This window comes from Perognathus longimembris, chromosome 1 (genome assembly GCF_023159225.1).
Source record: "Perognathus longimembris pacificus isolate PPM17 chromosome 1, ASM2315922v1, whole genome shotgun sequence".
Classification (NCBI taxonomy): domain Eukaryota; kingdom Metazoa; phylum Chordata; class Mammalia; order Rodentia; family Heteromyidae; genus Perognathus; species Perognathus longimembris.
This window is the reverse complement of record NC_063161.1, coordinates 153,793,549-153,813,545: the sequence shown is the minus strand read 5'-3', so window position 1 is coordinate 153,813,545 and position 19,997 is coordinate 153,793,549. Positions and strand designations below refer to the sequence as shown.

Below are 19,997 nucleotides of genomic sequence, written 5' to 3'. Positions count from 1 at the left end.
TGAAGGACATAATGCACAGAAAGTGTCCAGTACTAAAACTAGCATGGTGTGGAAATTCAGCACCTTTTCCCCAACCTTGAGTGAGTCAGGGATGGCAGTATAATTTTTCATTGTATATCACCTCTGTCCTGCTGGAAATAGTGAACCTAAACAAATCCAATTGGCAGCATTTTCAGCATTGTGGCAGAGGCTCCAATAGAGTCACCATGGCAGCTGCCATTGGTACATACAGAAGGTTGCATCTCAACAAAGTAGTACCTTAGTATTGTCTTAGTTCTCATTTACATTCCAAACACCCTTTGGCCTTTGTTAGACGAAGCAGGCAAGTGTTACTATTTTGCAGGGGAGACCCTCAAAGCTTAGGGGGGCCCAAATGACTGTCCCAGAGTTTCACAGCAATGGAGCTGGATTTGAACCTGGGTTTGTTTGACTTTACCTGGCCTTGGGGAGCTTACATGAACTTCGTTGTTACTGTTGTTGTCAGTCATGGGGCTTGAATTCAGGGCCGAGGTGCTTTCCCTGAGCTCTTTTACCACTTTGAGCCATAGATCCACTTCTGGTTTTCTGTTATTTAATTGAAGAGTCCTCCGGATTTTCCTGCCAGGGTTGGCTTTGACCTGTGATTCTCAGATCTTAGCTTCCTAAGTAGCCGGGATTACAGGCAGGAGCCACCAGCACTTGACTTAGCCTCTTTCCTAAATGGAGTGAGCTGCAGGAGCACTCCCACCTTTTTTTGGCCTCTGCTCATATCACATCCTCTCATTAAAACTTGTGTCTGTTCCCCAGATTTAGTGATGAAGGGGTGGAGGTGATTGAGCGACTCATCTACCTCTACCACAAGTTCCATCAGCTGAAGGTCAGCAATGAGGAGTACGCATGCATGAAAGCAATTAACTTCCTAAATCAAGGTGAGTGGCCATGGGACGGAGAACAGAGATGCTTATTACTGCTTATTTTTGTGGCAGTGAGCATTCACCCTCCTGTTTCCCTCTCCCCCCTCCCAGCGGGACTGTCACAGACGCTGTCATACCACACGACTACAGCCCCCCTTATCATCACTCTCCCCTTTAGAGTGCAGGGAATACATTGGATTTTTTTTTCTTGAAACCTAAATGCCACAATCTCTATAACTCATAGAGGAAGGAAGACAATTTGCTTTGTTTAGTCAGTTTTAATGCATTTAAACCCAGACACCAAGGACAGTACATGCGTCATTTAAAATATGTACCAAGTTTACTAGCGACTGAAGAAGAGCGGAGTGACTGATGAAACTGTTGGAGATAAGGTTCTGTGACAGGCCAGCAGCGGCTCTGACGCCCTGCAGGGAAGAATGGTGATATACAAACTCATACGTACATGTCAAGCCTAAGTTTTCCTTAGAAGAGCGCTGGATGTGATTTATCGAGCGCATTACCAACAAAGTGGCACTTAGGTGCTGTTGGTTACCAGCCTAGGATAGAGAATTGGTACTCTTTTCTCCAGAGTAGCGTGTGAGTGCCCTACATTCAGAGTGGAACTGGGTGATTCTGTATCTTATGGCATTGAAAGTGCTCTCTTCCTTGTGCTTATTTACAGTCCAGAGACTCTTGATCCCCTCCTCTGTGCCACTCTTCCCCGCCATCCCCCGCTGGCCAGACCCCTCCTCATTCTGCCTCTTCACCACTCATGCATTTATCTCCCTTAGCTAAGCCCTGTGCGGGGCATTAAATGTACGTGTTGAAAAAAATTAGAGCCGGGGTCTTTCGAAAGGTACACACCAACAGTATAACAGTATTCGGCACATTAACCGGGCTTCCTGTTGGGGAACATCCATAGCAGCCTCTTGGAGGAAGAGAATTTTGAGCTGGGCCTTAGGTATGATATAGAGAGAGAATATTTTCACTCATGTCCAATATGTTAAAAGTATGTAAATAGGTAGAGGGCTGTGCAAAGACATCTTATGGAAAACAGGAGGCACAGAGGACATTGGCAACCGTGTGTGTGTTCCATGAATGTGTAGTTATCAGCAAGGTTTCTTATTGGCTATAATGGGGAAACTGAAAAATACTGTAAAGGATAAGTTTAGAAGGATTTGGTCTACATTTACTGGTGCCTTTTGTGCCATATCCTAGACTTGAGGCTGGGTATGAAGATGAGAAAGATATTCTAGTTCTTAATAGGGCTCACTCTAGTGAGAAAACTTATTTATATTTTCTTCTGTTTGATTTCTCTTCTATATTCAGAGCTTAGTTTCTCCATATCAGGAAAACAAAAGAGCCTCTGTGTTTAGTAACATTTTATTGAAAGATGGACATACTCAAGAAGCTGGTATTTTTCCACACCAAAAAAGCCCCTCCTGTTGTTGTTTTTATAGATATCAGGGGTCTGACCAGTGCTTCACAGCTGGAACAGTTGAACAAGCGATATTGGTACATTTGCCAGGATTTCACTGAATATAAATACACACATCAGCCAAACCGCTTTCCTGATCTCATGATGTGCTTGCCTGAGATTCGCTATATTGCAGGTAACGTTGTGGGTCCCAAATCTCTGCTTCCCTAACATGGTGGAGGGAATGAAGTGGTGTTTGCAGGAGTCCTGGTCATTTCAGGCCCATCATCAACGGCATGAAGCACTCAGAAAACTTGTATTATAACAGAGGACATGGGGAGCATTATTTGGGCGGCGGGGCATAGTTTGTTTCTTTTTTTTTTTTTTTTTTTTTGGCCAGTCCTGGCCTTGGACTCAGGGCCCGAGCACCGTCCCTGGCTTCTTCCCGCTCAAGGCTAGCACTCTGCCACTTGAGCCACAGCGCCGCTTCTGGCCGTTTTCTGTATATGTGGTGCTGGGGAATCGAACCTAGGGCCTCGTGTATCCGAGGCAGGCACTCTTGCCACTAGGCTATATCCCCAGCCCCCATAGTTTGTTTCTTGTACCAGAGTTTGAACTAGACAGCCACTCTATATACTGTACCACTAGAGCCATACTCCCAGCCCTTTTTTCCTGTAGTGTTTTTTTTGTTTGTTTGTTTGGTTTCATTTTCGTGCCAGTTTTGTTCCACCTCTGGGGTCCTGTTCCACTTCTGAGTTTCTGGACATTAATAGGTCCATTTCGATGAATAATCTTGGGTTTTACTTCCTGTTGCTTTGCTTCATCTAGTAAAGAATCCTGTTTGTAGGTGTTCCATGCTTGCCAAGGTGACTAATAGACTAGAATTGTTCTGCAAAACTATCATTACAGGTTTATAGGAAAAACTGTCATTCTGACAAGGGGATGTGAAATTGTTTTCTCTCTTTATTGGGACACAGAACATATGTTGGCCCAACTTGCCAGCTTTTTTGTTTGGTTGGTTTTTTTGGCCAGTCCTGGGACTTGGACTCAGGGCTTGGGCATTGTCCCTGAGCTGCTTTTGCTCAGGGCTAGCACTCTACCACTGGAGCCACAGTGCCTCTTCTGGCTTTTTCTGTTTATGTGGTACTGAGAAGTCAAACCCAGGGCTTCATGCATGCCAGGCAAGCTCTGTACCACTAAGCCGTATTCCCAGCCCATCTGGTAGCACTTTTAAGTCACCTGGGAAGCTTTTGAAAAACATCAGTGTTTGGGTGGCAACTTCAAATAGTCTGATTGTAATATCAGAGAGAAATAGGAAAAATTAAATGAGCTATCTCCCAGCATAGAGTAAGAGTTGTAGATACTAGTGTGTAGCTCCTGAGCCCAGGAATGATGTCAGAACATCACTGAGCCCTCATCTGAACTTGGCACTACTCCTGGCATGTCCCTGGCCCCAATCACTCAAGATGTTCTCTCTTCACAAGCCCTTGTAGAAGCAGGTTCCCTCTCTACTAGTGGCCACTGCTGACTCTCTTCCTCCCTTTTTTCCAGGAAAGATGGTGAATGTGCCCTTGGAGCAGCTGCCCCTCCTCTTTAAGGTGGTGCTGCACTCCTGCAAGACAAATGTGGTCAAGGAATGACCTGTCCCTTTGCCCTCCTCAGGCTGCCCACAGGGGCTTGGGTAGGCAGGACAGGCTCTGGAGAAGAGAGCCAGAAAGACCAAGATGGATGCCGTGGAGCCCTGCCTCCATAGCAAGAAGAGTTTTTGTTTGTTTGTTTGTTTAACCTCATTTTTCTATATATTTATTTCACGACAGAGTTGAATGTATGGCCTTCAACATGATGCACATGCTTTTGTGTGAATGCAGCAGATGCATTTCCTTGCAGTTTACAGAATGTGAAGATGTTTAATGTTACAGTGTTGTCATTGTTTAGAGATAGTTCTTTTGTATTTTGAGGGAGAGTGTGGGACGAGCTGAGATTGCTGTTTCCATGATGTTGACAAAGACAACTACCTCAATGGAAGTGGGGGTGTGACCATCCCTATTTCTTCCATGTTTTCTCCACAGACATACATTGTCTGTCAGAGAGCAGCTGCCTTTCTCTAGACTTGTCAGGTGAAAGTATGCCAGAGGGGCGAAGTGGTGGGAAGTGGAATAGGGCCAGAGAAAGGGGCTAGACATCCTTTTTCTTTGGAAAGCATGAAAGTTGAGAGTAGGACCCAGTGGCCAAATCTAAGGCAGAGATGTACTTGCACTCAAGGAGTCTTAAAAGCGGAGGCTCTCTTTCACGCCACTGCCAGTAGTAGGTCAGTCTGTAGGTCTTGCCTACAGCTCCCTGAGGACTCACACCTACCTAATTTCTTTATTTTTCTTCTTCTTATTTTTTTTTTCCCAGTCTTGAGGCCTGGACTTGGCCTGAGCACTGTCCCTGGCTTCTTTTTTGCTCAAGGCTAGCACTCTACCACTTGAGCCAGAGCACCACTTCCAGCCTTTTCCGTTTATGTTGTGCTGAGGAGTCGAACCCAGGGCTTCATGCACGCAAGGCAAGCACTCTACTGCTAAGCCATAGTCCCAGCTCCCTACCTAATTTCTTTACATAGACTAAGGCCTGCCTTCTGCAGACCCCTTCCTTCTCTCTCATAAATTTTCTTTCCTCTAAACTTTTGGAAAAAAAGTGATTGCCATGTTCTGAGTCTTGGTACTCACTGCTGATCTGTTCTTCTTTCACTTGGTAGAGGGTTAAAGACCAGGAGTATTTAATAAATACCCTTTGGAATTCCCTGTTTCTCTCCTAGAACTGTATTGAAACTACAGTCTCTTTTTTTAAGTGGAAAGGGCCCATCTGCTGACCAGACATTTTGTTCCTCAGTTCTCTTCCAAGTCCTCATCTTTCCAAAGTAAGATCTAGTTTGCCCAAGGCCCCAGGAGAGAAAAGTCCAAGGCTCAGAGTAGCCCAGCTACCCCCTTTGAGTATCACCAGTGGCCTAGTCTGCCGAGATTTGGCGGACTGGAGCCAGAAGCACCTGGAAGGGAAGGGGTGCTTTAAACTACCTCATGTTCCTAAGGCCCTGGCTACTGCCACTCTAGATATGGCCTGGACCCCTTGTTCTGTCACTACCTGCTCTACCTAATCCCAGAAGTGTTCTTGTTCCTCCTGGCTTCGCCAGGGCTGTACCAGGTTTGTCTTGGAGCTAATTCAGGTGCTTTTCCCTTATCTGCCTTAGTACAGCAGTTGCCTCTTTCCATACCCTCCTGCCCCGGTGCCCCGGACACACTCAGCTGAGGGCCGGCCCTGCGGGGCTGCAGAAGCCCACGGTGCTTCCTGTAGCCTGTGTGGCCAAAGGCTTTTGCTGTCCCCCAACTCAACCTAGTAAGTCTGCCCAGAGGGGTTCCCAACATCTTTGTGCAGACTGGGTAGCCTATGTTATGTAATTTTCTTTTCTTTTTGGTGAAATGTTACGGGTACCAACAAAGTGATGATTTTGCCCCTGAATGGATATAAAACTCAGGGCATCACTTCTCATTGCCATTCCCCAACTGCTCTGAGAAAAAAAGACCTGTTCCTCAGGTTAGAGCATGTTTTTCGTGTCGGTGGAAGATGTGTGTGTGTGTGTGTGTGTGTGTGTGTGTGTGTGTGTGTGTGTCTTAAGTTCACATTATTTTTCTTGTTTGCTTGAATTTTTTATTTAACCACCTAGATCACATTCTTTGGCTACAGGTCAGATTCTGAGCTGCTTTCCTCCAGATATGTGAGACGACACATATCAGAGACCCCCCCTTCTCTAATACGGCGCCTGTGTACAGCCTCTTTCTTTGCTTAGACCTCCATCTGTCAAATTATTGTTTTTTGAAATTGCTTTCCACATTAGCATTTTACCCGTTGTGTTTGGATGTCAAAGGAATTGCTCTCTGATGAGGCAGGAACATGTCTCTCTGATAATGTAGTATTAAACAGAGCAAGTTGTTAATTTGTGGAGTGGGGGAAAGGTTCTGCAAGTTGCCATTGTACGAATCCATTTTTACAAATGTTTGCAGCAGATTCCACAGAACAAAGAGCCCATTCATTGCCGAGAGCCCTGCAGAATCTCTGAGCCAAGTGGCTGTGTGTTCCAAGCCAGAGCCTGACCTGTGGACCTCCTTTAATGTCTTCTGCACCCAGTCCTCTCATGACATGGGCTTCTTTTAAACAGGGTAAAGTGAATGTGTTGCATTGCAAACTCAGGTATTATGATGAGAAGGTAGGAGTGTAGCTAGCAGTGTGGAGACATTAGGTCAGCCACTAGATGTATTTGTGAATTTGGTTTGAAGGACACAGAGGAAGGTTGGAGAGGGAGGTTTGGTGTGGTGGGTTTTTGTTTTGTTTTGTTATGTTTTGTTTTGTTTTGCCTTTCTTCCCATAATATTTGGTTAACAGGCAGTCTTTTTGCTAGTGGAAGAAGAAAAGTTGTGCGTCATGTCTTTAATTCTCTCTTCTGTGCTCCTTCTGATCCCAACACTCACTGTGTGAATTTTCCACCATAAAAAATATGACTCTGAAAGCGTGTGGAAAGGAGAGTTGCCTCCGTGCACTAGTTCAAAGCATGCATGCTTCCCCCTTCCTTTGGAACATTTTCTTGACCCTTAGGTCAAGAAACTTTGCCATCTTGGAGCTTCATCTGTAATCTGAGCTCCCTTTGTAGACTTTCAGAGCCCTTTGCGAGGCTTGGTGGTCCTGCCCTTTAGTCTAGAGCAGTTCCTGGAGCTATATCTCCAAGCACTCCACTTGGCTTAGAAGATGGGCAGGGCAGTGCCCATGCCCAGCCTGTCAATGGGCAGGCCTCCGGCAGGGGTGGGAGGAGCAGAGGTCTCTATGGTGTCACTCCATACCCGCCTGCCTCTGGCTTGCCCCACTTCTCAAGGAAGAACATGCAGCAGGGAATGTCACCAGTCCATAAATCCCTGGCCTCTCGGGGCTAGTGCCTTCTCTGCTTCGTCTGTGCTGGACCAGCATTAGCAAGAGGAAAGGAACCCTGGTCTCCCCACAGGGCAGGCAGTTGACAGTGGTTCCAAGCCTTTAGCTTTGGGCCCTTGGTCTATTCCATGTGGTTTGTTTTTTTCTTTTTACTTCTTAAACTTTTGCAGTCTTTCAAACCAATTCTATTAAACTTTGGATTTGTTTTTCTTAATGACTTTTTTAAAACTAAAAAAAAAAAAGGCAAACTAAAAAAAAAAAAAAAGAAAAGAAAAAACTGAACAAAAAGAACCATGACTGTACTCCCCCACCTTGATCCGCAAGAGTACCCCACACCCCCTTCCGCCTCTCCCCGTGACCATCCCCTCTCTTTCCTCAGCTGGAAACACCCACGCCCTGTGTCTGTGAAATGATGAAAAACGGCAATCGTCTTCCCAGGTGCTGGATAGAAACTGGTCAGCCTCGAGGCCAGTGTTTTCTGGGGCCATAGCTCAGGGATGTGTATTTAATTACAGGGTCCCCAGAAGCCTGCCTCTTGGCTGTCACAAGCAACATTTTTCCTGGGATCGGGAGCCAGACCTGGACTGTTTCCTCAAAAGGCAGGAGCCCTAGAGTTTGCTGGGTTTTGGGGGTGCGTTGGGACTGTACCTCTCTGCCTATAAGAAGCTGTTCCAGCCCCCTGGGATGTCCCATCCCTAAATGGGCCAGAGCTTGCTCAGGGACCAACTATAGGTGCGAAAAAAGCCGAGGACAGCCAGAACCTGCTCCACGTCCAAGAAAAATGTGCTACCGGTGGAAGCCAGTCCACGTGGGGAGCCAGCCCCGCAGCCGCAGGGGCTACCTCGCCCTTGGGTGACCATTGCTTTCTTTGCTGAAATGTCCTGTAATAGGTGATAATGTTGTTGACTCAAATTTCCATGGGGGAAAAAAAAAACTACCTCTTGAGTGACATCCTGGTCGATTCCTCTCTGAGGAATCCTGTGGGAAAAGAATTGTGTAGCTCCAGAGCTGTTTGAGCTGTTTACATGTTTCTGTAGGGAAAGAAGCCCCACCTGCCCTGGGCTGTTGGTGTTCTTGTCTGTGTTGCCATCCCAGGCCTGTGATGGGGGCCTCATTGTAATGTCTGGGCTGTCTGGGGAGCCCTTTCCACCTGCCCTGTGAGGGATGAGCAATCACCTCCAAGAGGCTTCCATCCCCTTCCTGCGCTCCAGGCATAGCGAGCACCATTTCCCACAAATGCCACCCCTACCCACAGTCCTTCATAGGAATCGAGCAAGCAGGATGTCTCTGAGCCCTTGTTCCCAAAGGGCCAGCGGCCACCAGCCCTGCCTCACTGAGTGACAGTCGGCGGGCTCAGCAGGCTGCTCAGGCCCTCTGCTACCTCCCACACCTGCCTGCCGGCAAGGGGTGGGCCCTGTCCTGTGAACTGACTACCTGTGGAAATGTGACCAATTCGTGTGAAATGCATGTTTAGCAAGTGTTAGGTACTGTATTTGAACCAATAAATGTGAATCCTTCTGCACGTGGCATCTGTCTGGTCTGTCTCTGACACTTGTCTGGGGCCTCTGGGCCGGGATGGTCAGGTGCCCAGAGGTGGGGATCCTGTCCCATCCCTGTCCCTCAGGCCTGACAGAGGATGGGCTGAGTACTGCTGGGACCTGCGGACCAGCACGGACCGAAGCATCTACTCTGTGTACTGGGCACCCAATTGGGACTCTTCACAAACCCGAACTTCAAAGAACCGAAGCTGCCAGCCAGAAAATGGTGCAACTAGAGTGAGTCATGCATGGGAGGCCTTTGCAGCGCAGCGAGAAGGTTGTGATTCAGGGTGGAGGGCAGGGAAAGCCTTCTTCTCCAGTATAACAAAGGACTGCCATTGCAGGAATGGGGAAGAGCAGGAGGCATTAGCAGGAGCAGCCGTTGTAGTACAGAGAGAAGGCCATCTGCTTGGATCTCAGCTGCACCAGTGGCAGTAGTGCACTGATGGCTGACCTGCCTTATACGCTCTGGTCTAGATTAACACCTGCCTCTCCAGAAAACACATGAGGTCTCTTAATAGCTTCCCCCCCCGCCCCCACCTTCAGTCCTGGGGGTTGAACTCTTCCTGGACGCTGTCCTTGAGCTCTTTTGCTCAAGGCTAGTGCTCTACCACTTTAAGCCACAGCTCCACTTCCGGTTTTCTGGTGTTTAGAAGAGTCTCATGGACTTTCCTGCCCAGGCTGGCTCCCAACCCTGATCCTCAGATCTCAGCCTCCATGCACCACCAGCACCTGGCTTGTAATCACTTTTCTAGAATTAATCAAATGGTGGCTCTTGAGAAGTCCGAATACAGAGCCAAATTCACACTGGAAATGTCTAAGTGAAGCCTTGAACTCATCTGCCCAGCACACAAGTTTGGTGGGCCCTGTAATCCCGCAGGCACGCGCAGAGGCATGGCAGTCTGGCTCGACTGAGGGCTGTGTGGAGGCAGTCGGGGAGAAGAGGAGGCTTCCCGGTCCCAGAAGATAAAAGCCAGAGGGTCTCCTTAGCCTATTAAATCCTCCTGCATGAATTGAGGGGCACCCAGCTGCCTTCCCATGACTCGGCCTCCAGCACAAGGGACCAGAGAGCCCTTGAGGCTTCAAAGAGGTGGATGGAAACAAAGGCACAGTGACAGAAGGAGGTAATAGATTTGTCTTCACAGCCCACAGAGGGGTCAGCCACACAGAGGTGTGAGGAGCGCCAGGGCTGGCATCCTCAACACAGGCTCACATGGTGTGGGGCCATGGTGAGAGCAAACAGGCTTTGGGAAGTCCAGCCATTTGCCTACGATGATACACAGGCAAATAGTCTATCTGATACCAAAGTGACAACAGCTTCCTCTGCCTGCCCTTAGCTGCTCAATCCTTCTCAATGTCAATGTTAGGAGTGTGTAACAAAGCTAAGCATTGGCCTTTGAACCTTTGGTTTTGCTTTTAAAAGACAACCATGAGGGGCTGGCAATGTGGCCTAGTGGTAGAGTGCTTGCCTAGCATGCATGAAGCCCTGGGTTCGATTCCTCAGCACCACATACACAGAAAAAGCCAGAAGTGGCGCTGTGGCTCAAGTGGTAGAGTGCTAGCCTTGAGCACAAAGAAGCCAGGGACAGCGCCCAGGCCCTGAGTGCAAGCCCCAGAACTGGCAAAGGAAAAAAAACAAACATGGCCCAGCAATAGTGGCCCACGTCTGTAATCCTAGCTACTCAGAAAGCTGAGAGGGGGGTGGTGCAATTCAAAGCCAGCCCCAGCAGGAAAGTCTATGAGGTTTTTTTCGGGGGGAGGGGGGAAGGGGGATATTGTGGGGCTTGAACTCAGAGCCTGGGCACTATCCCTGAACTCTTGCTCTAGCACTCTACCACTTTGAGCAGCGCCACTTCCTCTGTGAGACTCTTTATCCAGTGAACCACCAAAAAGCCAGGAGCTGAGCTGTGGCTCAAGTGGTAGAACTCTAGCCTGGAACAAAAGAGCTCAAGGACAGCACACAGGCCGTGAGTTCAAGTCCCAGGACTGGCATAAACACATAAAAGCACACAACCACAAAATGAAAGATTACCTAAACAATGCATTCCAGCTTTGGAATGCTGGATGCTTCCTGTTCAAATTCTGCTGAGACATTATTCCATGGCACAAAATTTAGGACACTACTCCAAGTTTATAAATTGTTACATAAATAACTGATGCGCTTTTGGTTTCCTGGAGGGCCTGACAATTATCTGAAGTGAAAGAATAAAGGAAGGCTGGAGGCTGCAGCTCCTTGAGCGCTTTGGCGAGAATCTGGGTACAATCCCCAGCAGCAAAATAATAAATCCTGTAACGATCCCATTTTGCAGATAAGAACCCATGGCCTCTGAGGTATGTAATAATCGCAGCACTGGTGGCAATCCTAATTTACTCAGGAGTCTGGGATCTGAGAATCACAGTTCAAAACTAGCCCAGGCAGGAAAATCTGTGAGACTCATCTCCAATACACTACTAAGAAAAAGCTGGAAGTAGAGCTGTGGCTCAAATGGTACAGTGCTACCCTTGAGCACAAAACAAAAACAAAAACCAGGGACAGAGTCCAGGCCCCGAGTTCAAGCCCCAGCACCAGCACACACAAAAATAGCCAAGAGAGTATAATTTGTCTAAGGTCATCAAACAAGGAAGGCCTCAGGACTGGCATTGAGCCTATGATTGGAGAATCTGAGTTCCTCTTTTGCAAAGTCAGAGATAACCTACATAAGGTCATGTCTGTAACAAAAACAAAATTCCCAGAAATTATGGGCAGGGGTATTTGTGCGCCTCTAGCCACATGGAGTCCTTCCCGGGGATCATTTCCCACAGGCAGCCTGCGAATCAGTAGACGTGTCAACCAGGGGTCTCAAGAGTTCTAAGCCCAGCCTATCTCACTTGTACGTAACCTTGACCCAGATAGATAGTTCTCTAATTGTCACTTTCCCTGTCCTAAATAGTTGCTCCTGGCTCAGGGTTTGGGGGCAGACTGTAACTAGTTCAAAGTTGGAGCCCAATGAGGTCGACATAGAAGCTGTGTTCTGGGAGCCGGTGCCCTTTAGGCCTCACCAACGGGCTCAGCAGAGCCAGGAGTCAGCTCTGGCTCCGCTTGGCCTTGGCCTGATGGCCCATCGGGGTTTAGGTCTATAACGTCAATCTGTCTGTCAGATTCTGTGGCAAAAGTGCCCAACTGCCAGACCCAGTGCTCTTGGAGTCTTGTTCCCTTGGCAACAAGTCTCACCATGGAGACCACAGCCCCATCCTTGCCCTCCTTGCAAGCTCCCTCTCCAGAAGCCTTCCCTGCTTACCACCCGCCCTGTGGGTATCTGAAAGGCTTGCAGGAAGCACCTCCCACAGGGTGAGGAGCTCCAGGCACCCAACAGGAACAGTAAAGGGAACTTCTGCATTCTGGGTGATCACTTTATGCCTGGTAAGGTTCAGGGTTTCCACTGTCTCATTTGGGTTGAAAACCAGGCACCTGCCCTGTTTTTACATGGGTGGAAACTAAGGCTTAAGGAGGCAACAAAAACCAATCTTGAAGGCTCCGAATCCAAGGCTTGTGCCTGGGGAGCCCGTGTTCTCTCCACGCGTGGCCAGAAGCTTGGATACCTGCATGGCCCCCGGCCGCCCTGGGCCTGCGCTGGCAGCAGGAGTAGCAGCCGGCAGACCTCTGAGGTCTGGCCTGGACCCAGCAGCAGTGAAGAAACTGCACTATTTTAAGCGAGGACCCGTGGGGCCCCATAATGGGCACAGGGAGAGTGGCCTCGGGCCCTTGGCCAGCTTCCCGGAAGTGGCCCTGGCCTCCCTCTTCTCCCCTCCTCCCAGCAGCTTTTGGAGGCATTCACTTCCCTCCAAACAGGAAGGAGGCCCTCGGGCCTCCTCGCCCTTCCCCCCACCTCAGTCTTCTCTACATGGGAACCCACCAGCTCCAGGCCCTCCCAGACCCCACTCCTCATTCTCCCATGACAGACCCTCCCCCACCGAGGTAGAAGTGTCTCCAGATTCTGCCCACCCCCCCCACAATCCAAGGGCCCTTCGAGAAAGCCAAAGAGACACAGAGGAAGGGTGAGGGTAGCTGAGGGAGACACACCGGGCCAGTGCACAAGAAAGATCCCAGGACAACATGGTGACCGAGACAAAGGCAGACACATCAGAGATGGCCGCAGGGGGCTGGGCCCAAAGGGGGCCCCGGGGGCTGACCCGGTAGAGGCTCCTGACCACCCCTAAAGCACAGGCCCAGCTCAGGGCTGTGGGGGGCCTACCGGCTGCATGGCTGAAGAATGTGAGGAGCAAGGCTGGGTCACCCCTTGAGGGCCAAGCGTGTGCACCAGGAGATAAGCTGCCCTGGGAAGGGGGCCCCAGCTGCGCCGCACGCTCCGGGAGCATGGCGGAGAGGTCCAGGCCCAAGGCTGGAGGCCCAGCCTCGCCGGACACCCAGCACCTGTGTCTGCCCTGAGGACTCCCACCAGGTCTCCTTCTAGAAGGGTCCAGATTCCCCCAGCCCTGCAGGGCTCTGCACATGTCTGTTCATAGAGGAACAGCACCAGCCTCTTGCCTGACTCCCTCTTTTCTGTTTGCCATCTTGGCTCTGGTGATGGTCTATTGGGGGCCCCCCCGAGTTGAGGGTACAGAAGAAAGATGGGGGCCAGCTTCCCTGCTCTGTGTGTGCATTGTCTCCCTGTGGCATTGTGCACGCCTCTGTGTGTGGGTACACGCATGCATATGCACATGTGTTTACAAGATCCACTTGCTTCCTCGAATGCGGGGGGTTGCCAGGAGCCCCACTTTGCCTTCACAAGTCCTCATTCTCAATCTAGAGAAGTCACCCCACTCCCCATCTCCCGGAGGCACCTGGTCGGGCTCCACCACCCTCAGGTGGCTCAGTCGGGACAGCGGCGAGGGGGAGGGGGAAGAGCCAGCAGGTCTAGCCCCGCCCCCAGCCCCCCTCCCCAGCCGCAGCTGAGGCTCCCGCCGGCCGCGGCCTTGACCCAGCACTATGGACTTCTCTGACATTGGCATCGGATCTGAACATCTGGCAGCAGGCTGATAAGGGGTGCAGCGGAAACAGCCTCTGCTGCTGCCAGCAGGCCCACCCCCTCCACTGCCCAGAGCGGGGTCTCTCCACCACCACATTCCCTCTGCCTCCAGCATCCTGCCCCCCATTCTCTGCCTCCGGGAGTCTGTCTGTCTGTCTGTCTCCTCTCCCTTCTCTCCTTCTCCCTTCTTTTACTTTTCTACTTTTTTTTCTGAGAAATGAAACCCACCTGGCTTTTTGTCATTCCCCCCACCTCTGCCTATCCGGGGGTGGGGGGCTGTCTCACTATTGATAGGTCTTCCTTCCATCGCTCTATCCTCTTTTTGCCTCAGTTTCCCTCCAGCTCTTTCTCCGCTGTCCCTCCCCCCTGGGGTTCGGCTTATGGATTCTCTGTTCTTCCATCTCCAGGAAGTCAGCTTGGCACTTTGGGAAAGCCCCCACTCAGGAGAGAGCCCCTGAGCTTCGTTTGCCTGGGGACGGAAGTGGGGGCGCCTGGGCCAGGACTACAGTGCGCCTTCCCCCCCTCCCGGGTAGAGCTCATGGCTGGACCACCTGGAAAGGAAGACGGCCCCGACGGCCCCCACGGGTCAGCGCTGAGCACAGAGGAGGAGGAGCCTCGGGACACTGCCGCCTGGGTTTCAGAGCCCTCCATCTTTCAAGTGTTCCCCACAGGCATGACCAGGATGATGGAGAGGGTCTGAGGCTACCCCACAGAGCATGGGCCCAGCCCATGAGGGCGCCTTTGAGTTAGGTCCGACTTGCCCCATGCTCACCGCACACCGTTCCCTTTCCTGTCTCGGGGTCCTGTGGGGTACCAGCCACATGGCACTTCCTCAGAGGTCGGGGAGCAGGGTGACCAGAGGAGGAGCAGCCTAGAGGAGCAGGGCATCATGGATGTAGAGGTGAGGAGCACCAGCCTCCGGAGTGGCAAGTGGCATCCTCCTCTGAGGACTGAGTAGAGTTGGCTGCAGCCATAGCATGGACACCTTCGGAGCAGAGACGAGCAGCCATTTGGCAAACATTGCCCCTGCTTGCCTTGTGCTAGCTGCTGCTGAACCAGAGAGAAGTCAGGCCTTTCCTTGAGGGTTCCCCTAACTCAGATGAGTCACTTCATGACAGAAGGGCAAGCAGTGCCTGTCCTTATGTCGCAATGTCAGACTCTAAGGACAGGCAGCCGGGCCTTCAGCTGGTGGTGTGTAGTTTACAGACGTGTGTTGCGCATGTGCAACGTACCAGGCAGCCACTGCGGATGTTACAGACACTGGGTCACTTCATCTCCAAAGCCCAGAGAGGGCGGGTGGTCCCGTGTGACACAGCCAGCAAGAAGCTAGATTGAATCCCAAGTCTCCCTTCTCAGAGCCCAAGGTCTCACCGAGAGAACATAGCAAAGCCAGGTTGGTTATTTCCAAAGCACCCCAGTGTTAAAAAACAAACAAAAAGAAAAACAAACCCACGCATTTGTCCTATTTAAGAAGGGAGGAGGGATTGGGTACCAGTGGCTGATGCCTGTCAGGAGGCTGAGAGCTGAAGATCATGGTTTGAAGCCAGCTTGGGCAGGAAAGTCCAGGAGATTCTTATCTCCAATAAACTACTCAGAAAAAACCAGCAGTGGCGCTGTGGCTTGAGTGGTATACAGTGTTACCATTGAGCAAAAGAAGCTCAGGGACAGTGCCCAGGCCCAGAGTTCAAGCCCAAGGAACAGCAAAAAAAAAAAAAGAAGGGGGAAGGGAGAGGGAAGGTAAGAGTGTAGCTCAGTGGTAGAGATACTTGCCTGGCACTGTGATGCCTTGGGTGTACTTTCAATAATACACACACAGAAGGCAGGAGACAGGGACTGCACAAAGTCTCCCATCCAAGACATAGCATGACTGTGTTCTTACATGCCTGAGACGTGTTGGTGATGAGAGCATCTGCTGGCCTATTCCTTAAGTCAGAAAGTGAAGCCAGGTGCTGGTGGCTCTCATCTGAAATCCTATGCTACTCAGGAGGCTGAAAAGTCAATAAGACTGCTCCTTCAACCAGCACAATGCCAGATTAGAGGTGTGACTCAAGTGCTAGAGCACCAGCTGTGAGCAAGCCTGATAACAAATTCCGAAGGTGAGTGGTAGTAATTCCAAAACAAACTCACTGCTGCATTCAAATGGGAAAAGCAAAAAAAAAAAAAAAAATGGAGACTAACAATAAGAAACAAAATGAAGATACTGAGAAAATGAATAAAAGAAAATGGGAAGTCTAGTTAGGTTCTAGCCATGTGCAAAAGGAGTATATCCCATAAGAATCTTGATAGGTGACAAGACATGATTATTAGGTCATGGATAGCGGGAAATAAGGCATATGTAACAGCGAAGTGAGATAGGGAATGCCTGTAATCTCAGCACTCAGGATGCTGAGGCAGGAGGATTACAAATTTGGGCACTGGTGGCTCACACCTGTAATCCTACCTACTCAGAAGGCTGAGATCTGAAGATCAAGGTTTGAAGCCAGCTCAGGCAAGAAAGTCCATGACAGTCTTATCTCTAATTAACCACCAGAAAACCAGAAGTGGGACGGCTCAAAGTGGTAGAGCTTTAGCCTTGAGCAAAAAAAAACTCAGAGATAGCACCCAGGAACTGAGTTCAAGCCCTGTGACCAAAAAAAAAAAAAAAAAAAGAAGAAGAAGAAGACAGCCTAGGCTACATAATGAGACCATATCTCAAAAAAGCTAAAACAGACAACAATAACAAAAAACAACAACAGAAAAAAAAAAGCTGGGTATCAGTGGCTCACACCTATATAATCCTGGATACTCAGGAGGCTAAGATCTGAAAATCTTGGTTCGGAGCCAGCCTAAGCAGATGAATCCGCTTTTGCCCAATTAACCAGCAAAAGACCAGAAGGAGTAGAATGGCTCAGGGGACAGGGAGTCAGCTTTGAGTGAAGAAGCCAAGTGAGAATATGAGGCTTATGCCTTGGTACCAGCACACACACACACACACACACACACACACACACACACACTACACAACATTGTAGGTAGAATTTGAATATACTTAGTCAAAGTAAGTTTATGATTGTCAGTAAAATTCTTGTACATTCCCAATTTTTCTCTTTAAGTTCAAGCTAGGAGTGGTGTCATATGCCTTTAATCCCAGCACTCGGAAGACTGTAGCACGAGGATTCAGAGTGTGAAGCCAGCTAGGACTACTTGAGAGGCAGAGATTGGCGAATCATAGTTCAGGAGACTCCATCTCCATGACCGAGTGCAGTGGCACGCGCCTGTCATCCCCAGAAACATAAGAAGGCACAAGTAGAGGATTATAGCCTGGGAATAAAGTGAGACTCTACTTAAAACAAGGGCTGGCAATGTGTCTTAGGGGTAGAGTGCTTGCCTAGCATGCATGAAGCCCTGGGTTCCATTCCCCAGCATCACAAATATAGAAAAAGCCGGGAGTGGTGCTGTGACTCAAGTGGTGGAGTGCTAGCCTTGAGCAAAAGAAGCTCAGGGACAGTGTCTAGGCCTTGAGTTCAAGTTCCAGGACTGGCCAAAAACAAAACAAGAGGCTGGGGATATGGCCTAGTGGCAAGAGCGCTTGCCTCGTATACATGAGGCCCTGGGTTCAATTCCCCAGCACCACATATACAGAAAATGGCCAGAAGTGGCGCTGTGGCTCAAGTGGCAGAGTGCTAGCCTTGAGCAAAAAGAAGCCAGGGGCAGTGCTCAGGCCCTGAGTCCAAGCCCCAGGACTGGCCAAAAAAAAAGATATTAAAAAAACAAAACAAAACAAAACCCCCCAGAGCATATGGGGCTGCATGTATGGTACAGCCCCCTGCCAAACAAACTCAAGGCTCTGAGTTCAATTAAAATAACAAAAATCTCAAAACCAAAAATCAAAGCACACCAACCAATCCACTGTTGGATATGATGAGGCAGACACGAGACTACATAACTGACTTGCTCAGCTAGAAAAATCCCTCTACCTAAAATGACGTACCTTTGTGTGCGACTTGCCTTCTCCTTCAAATGAAGGGGTGTATGTGAGGGGCAGTTCTCCACAGTGGGGGCCCCTGAGTCTAGGGGGCAACTCCTCTGAGGACAGAGCCCTCCCTATTCCTCCCGTCCCTGCTGTGGGGCCCGGCTTGAGGCCCTGAGGTCCACAGATGAACAAAGAAAGCATGCGTTGCTCTAGATGGGTGCAGGGCTCAGCAAACGGCCCAGCAGGCCCAGACCCACAGACAGGACGGGGCTGTTGCAGGCTGTGTGGAGAGCTCTGGCCTTCTGGGTAAGATCCTCTGCCCTATCATGGCAGCCAAGCAACCTGGGCCAGAGGCTATCTCACCCAGTGTTTCTCTGGTGGTTGATCTGAGCAATCTGGCCAGCATAGATGGTAGCATTCGATGCCCATGTCGAAAGCCCACTCGAGGTGTTCAGTCAGCTCACCTGCTTGCTTTCTGCCCTGTCTTCTTCCTCTACCGTCTGGAAGAGTGGAAGACCAGGTGGAAGCAGCCTGGGCCCTGGTCCTTTCCGTCCAAGTCCCTTCCTCCACACTGGCTGCTGTCTTAACTCTGCTCACAGGTTTAGGCCAGGCTGAGGGCCATGCCGGGCCAGGACCCAGGAAGGAAGCCATTCAAAGGGAGAGGTGCCCGGCCTCAGGTCTGGTGGGGGAGCAGACCATAAATCAGGTCCCACTCCCACCCAGCCGCTAACAAGCTGGCTGCCTACCCGCCTACATGGGGTCCCTGCCTTGGGCTCCCACGGCGGCCTGGACAGCCAGCTGGCCAAGGCCTACACGGTGCCTTGGCCTCCGCCCCCACCCGCAGCCCCCAGATAGATAGGGGCACTTTTTTTTTTTCTTTTAGAAGAGAAAAAAAATAGACCTAAATGAAGAGAAACACCAACAAAGGAGGAGAGAGAGGCCTGCGGAGTCACGTGGGGGCAGAGACCAATTGGGCCTCCGGTGCCCCCCCTCCAAGGCGGGGAGGAGGAGGAGGACGGACACGGACAGGGCCAGCCTGCTGTCTGTCCGCCGCCCGCTGCTGTGTGAAGGAGTTCCTGGGCGCCCACCATCACTACTGCCCCACCTGGGCTGCCGGAGCCTGCCCACCCTGAACCCGGTGCCCAGTGTCCACCCACACCCAGCGAGAGAGCTCTCCTTCCGCTCTGTAAGTGAGGGGCCTGGGCCCAGGCCTCTAAGGACCAACCTCCCTCCTCAGTGCCTCCTTGCAGCCCGGCCGGCCATGGCTGGCTGTGCCAAGTGGCCAGTGCCCACTGCTCTGGCTAGAGAAGGGCTCTAAGTCTCCCGAGACCCCCTTTTCCATTATGATAAACGCTTCTCTTCCCCGGGCTGGTGATGGGAGGAGCTAGGCCCTATGGCGACAGCCTCTATGGGGTCCCTTGTCGCTGTGTCCTAGCGGTGGTGGGTGGTTCTCAAGGGTATTTTAATCTCTAAGTGTATGGTGGGCCTCTGGGCCTAATGTGGGGACTTTGGGTCTCCTTGTCTGGTGTCTCAGTGTTTTGGGGGGGTGTCTCTGAGGCCGTGTGTGTGTGTGTGTGTGTGTGTGAGAGAGAGAGAGAGAGAGAGAGAGAGAGAGAGAGAGAGAGAGAGAGAGAGAGAGAGAGAGACTCTGCGTTCTATAGCTGGGTGAGGGTCTCCTGAGTCAAGAAAGGGCTGAGTCGTGGTGTGGGCCTGGGGGCCAGTTCAGTGAGGCCCTGAACTCTGGGCCTGAGCTACAGGAGCCGCGAGGAGGGGGCTAAGATGGAGGAGGACGGAACTGCTGTCTGGGAGCCCAGCCCCCACCCCCTAGGCCCTGGCCCAGACCTCTGCCCACATGCACTGACCAGGAGCTCTAGCAGGTGGGCACGACCCCCGAGATGCCCCCTGGGAGCCCAGCCTCCTCCAGCCCCCTGCAGTCAGTGGGCTGGGGGCTGTTCCCAGCTCCACTTCTTTTTCCTCTGCTGGGGTGGAACCCTGAGCCCACGCATGAAGCCCCTGCCTGTCACGCCCCCATCCCAGGCCCATTGGCAAGGAGCGGGGAGCTGTTGGCGAAGCAGAAGTAGCCCCGCCTCTGGCTCCCGCACATGCGCGGTTTCTGGGGGCTTGGGTAAGGGGCTTACCACTCACTCCTGTCTGGTTCTCTCCACCCTCCCCACCGAGGGTCACCCCAGGAGGCTCAAAGCACCGCACCAACCCCATCTTTCTTCCATTTTACATGTG

General features: G+C 50.9%; 1 protein-coding gene across 5 annotated transcripts in view; it reads left to right on the top strand.

Moving 5' to 3' along the window:
• Positions 1-4,693, top strand: part of Nr6a1 (nuclear receptor subfamily 6 group A member 1) — a 165,418-nt gene extending 160,725 nt beyond the window's left edge. For 4 of the 5 annotated variants that reach the window (XM_048342460.1, XM_048342469.1, XM_048342499.1 and 1 more), the window contains 3 exons: positions 787-908; positions 2,354-2,506; positions 3,862-4,693. In XM_048342460.1, the coding sequence (XP_048198417.1) occupies positions 787-908; positions 2,354-2,506; positions 3,862-3,950 (364 nt within the window). In that variant the 3' untranslated portion in view covers positions 3,951-4,693. The remainder of the gene's footprint in view (positions 1-786; positions 909-2,353; positions 2,507-3,861) is intronic. The other variant, XM_048342479.1, reaches the window with a different exon arrangement.
• The last annotated feature ends 15,304 nt before the right edge of the window (positions 4,694-19,997 follow it).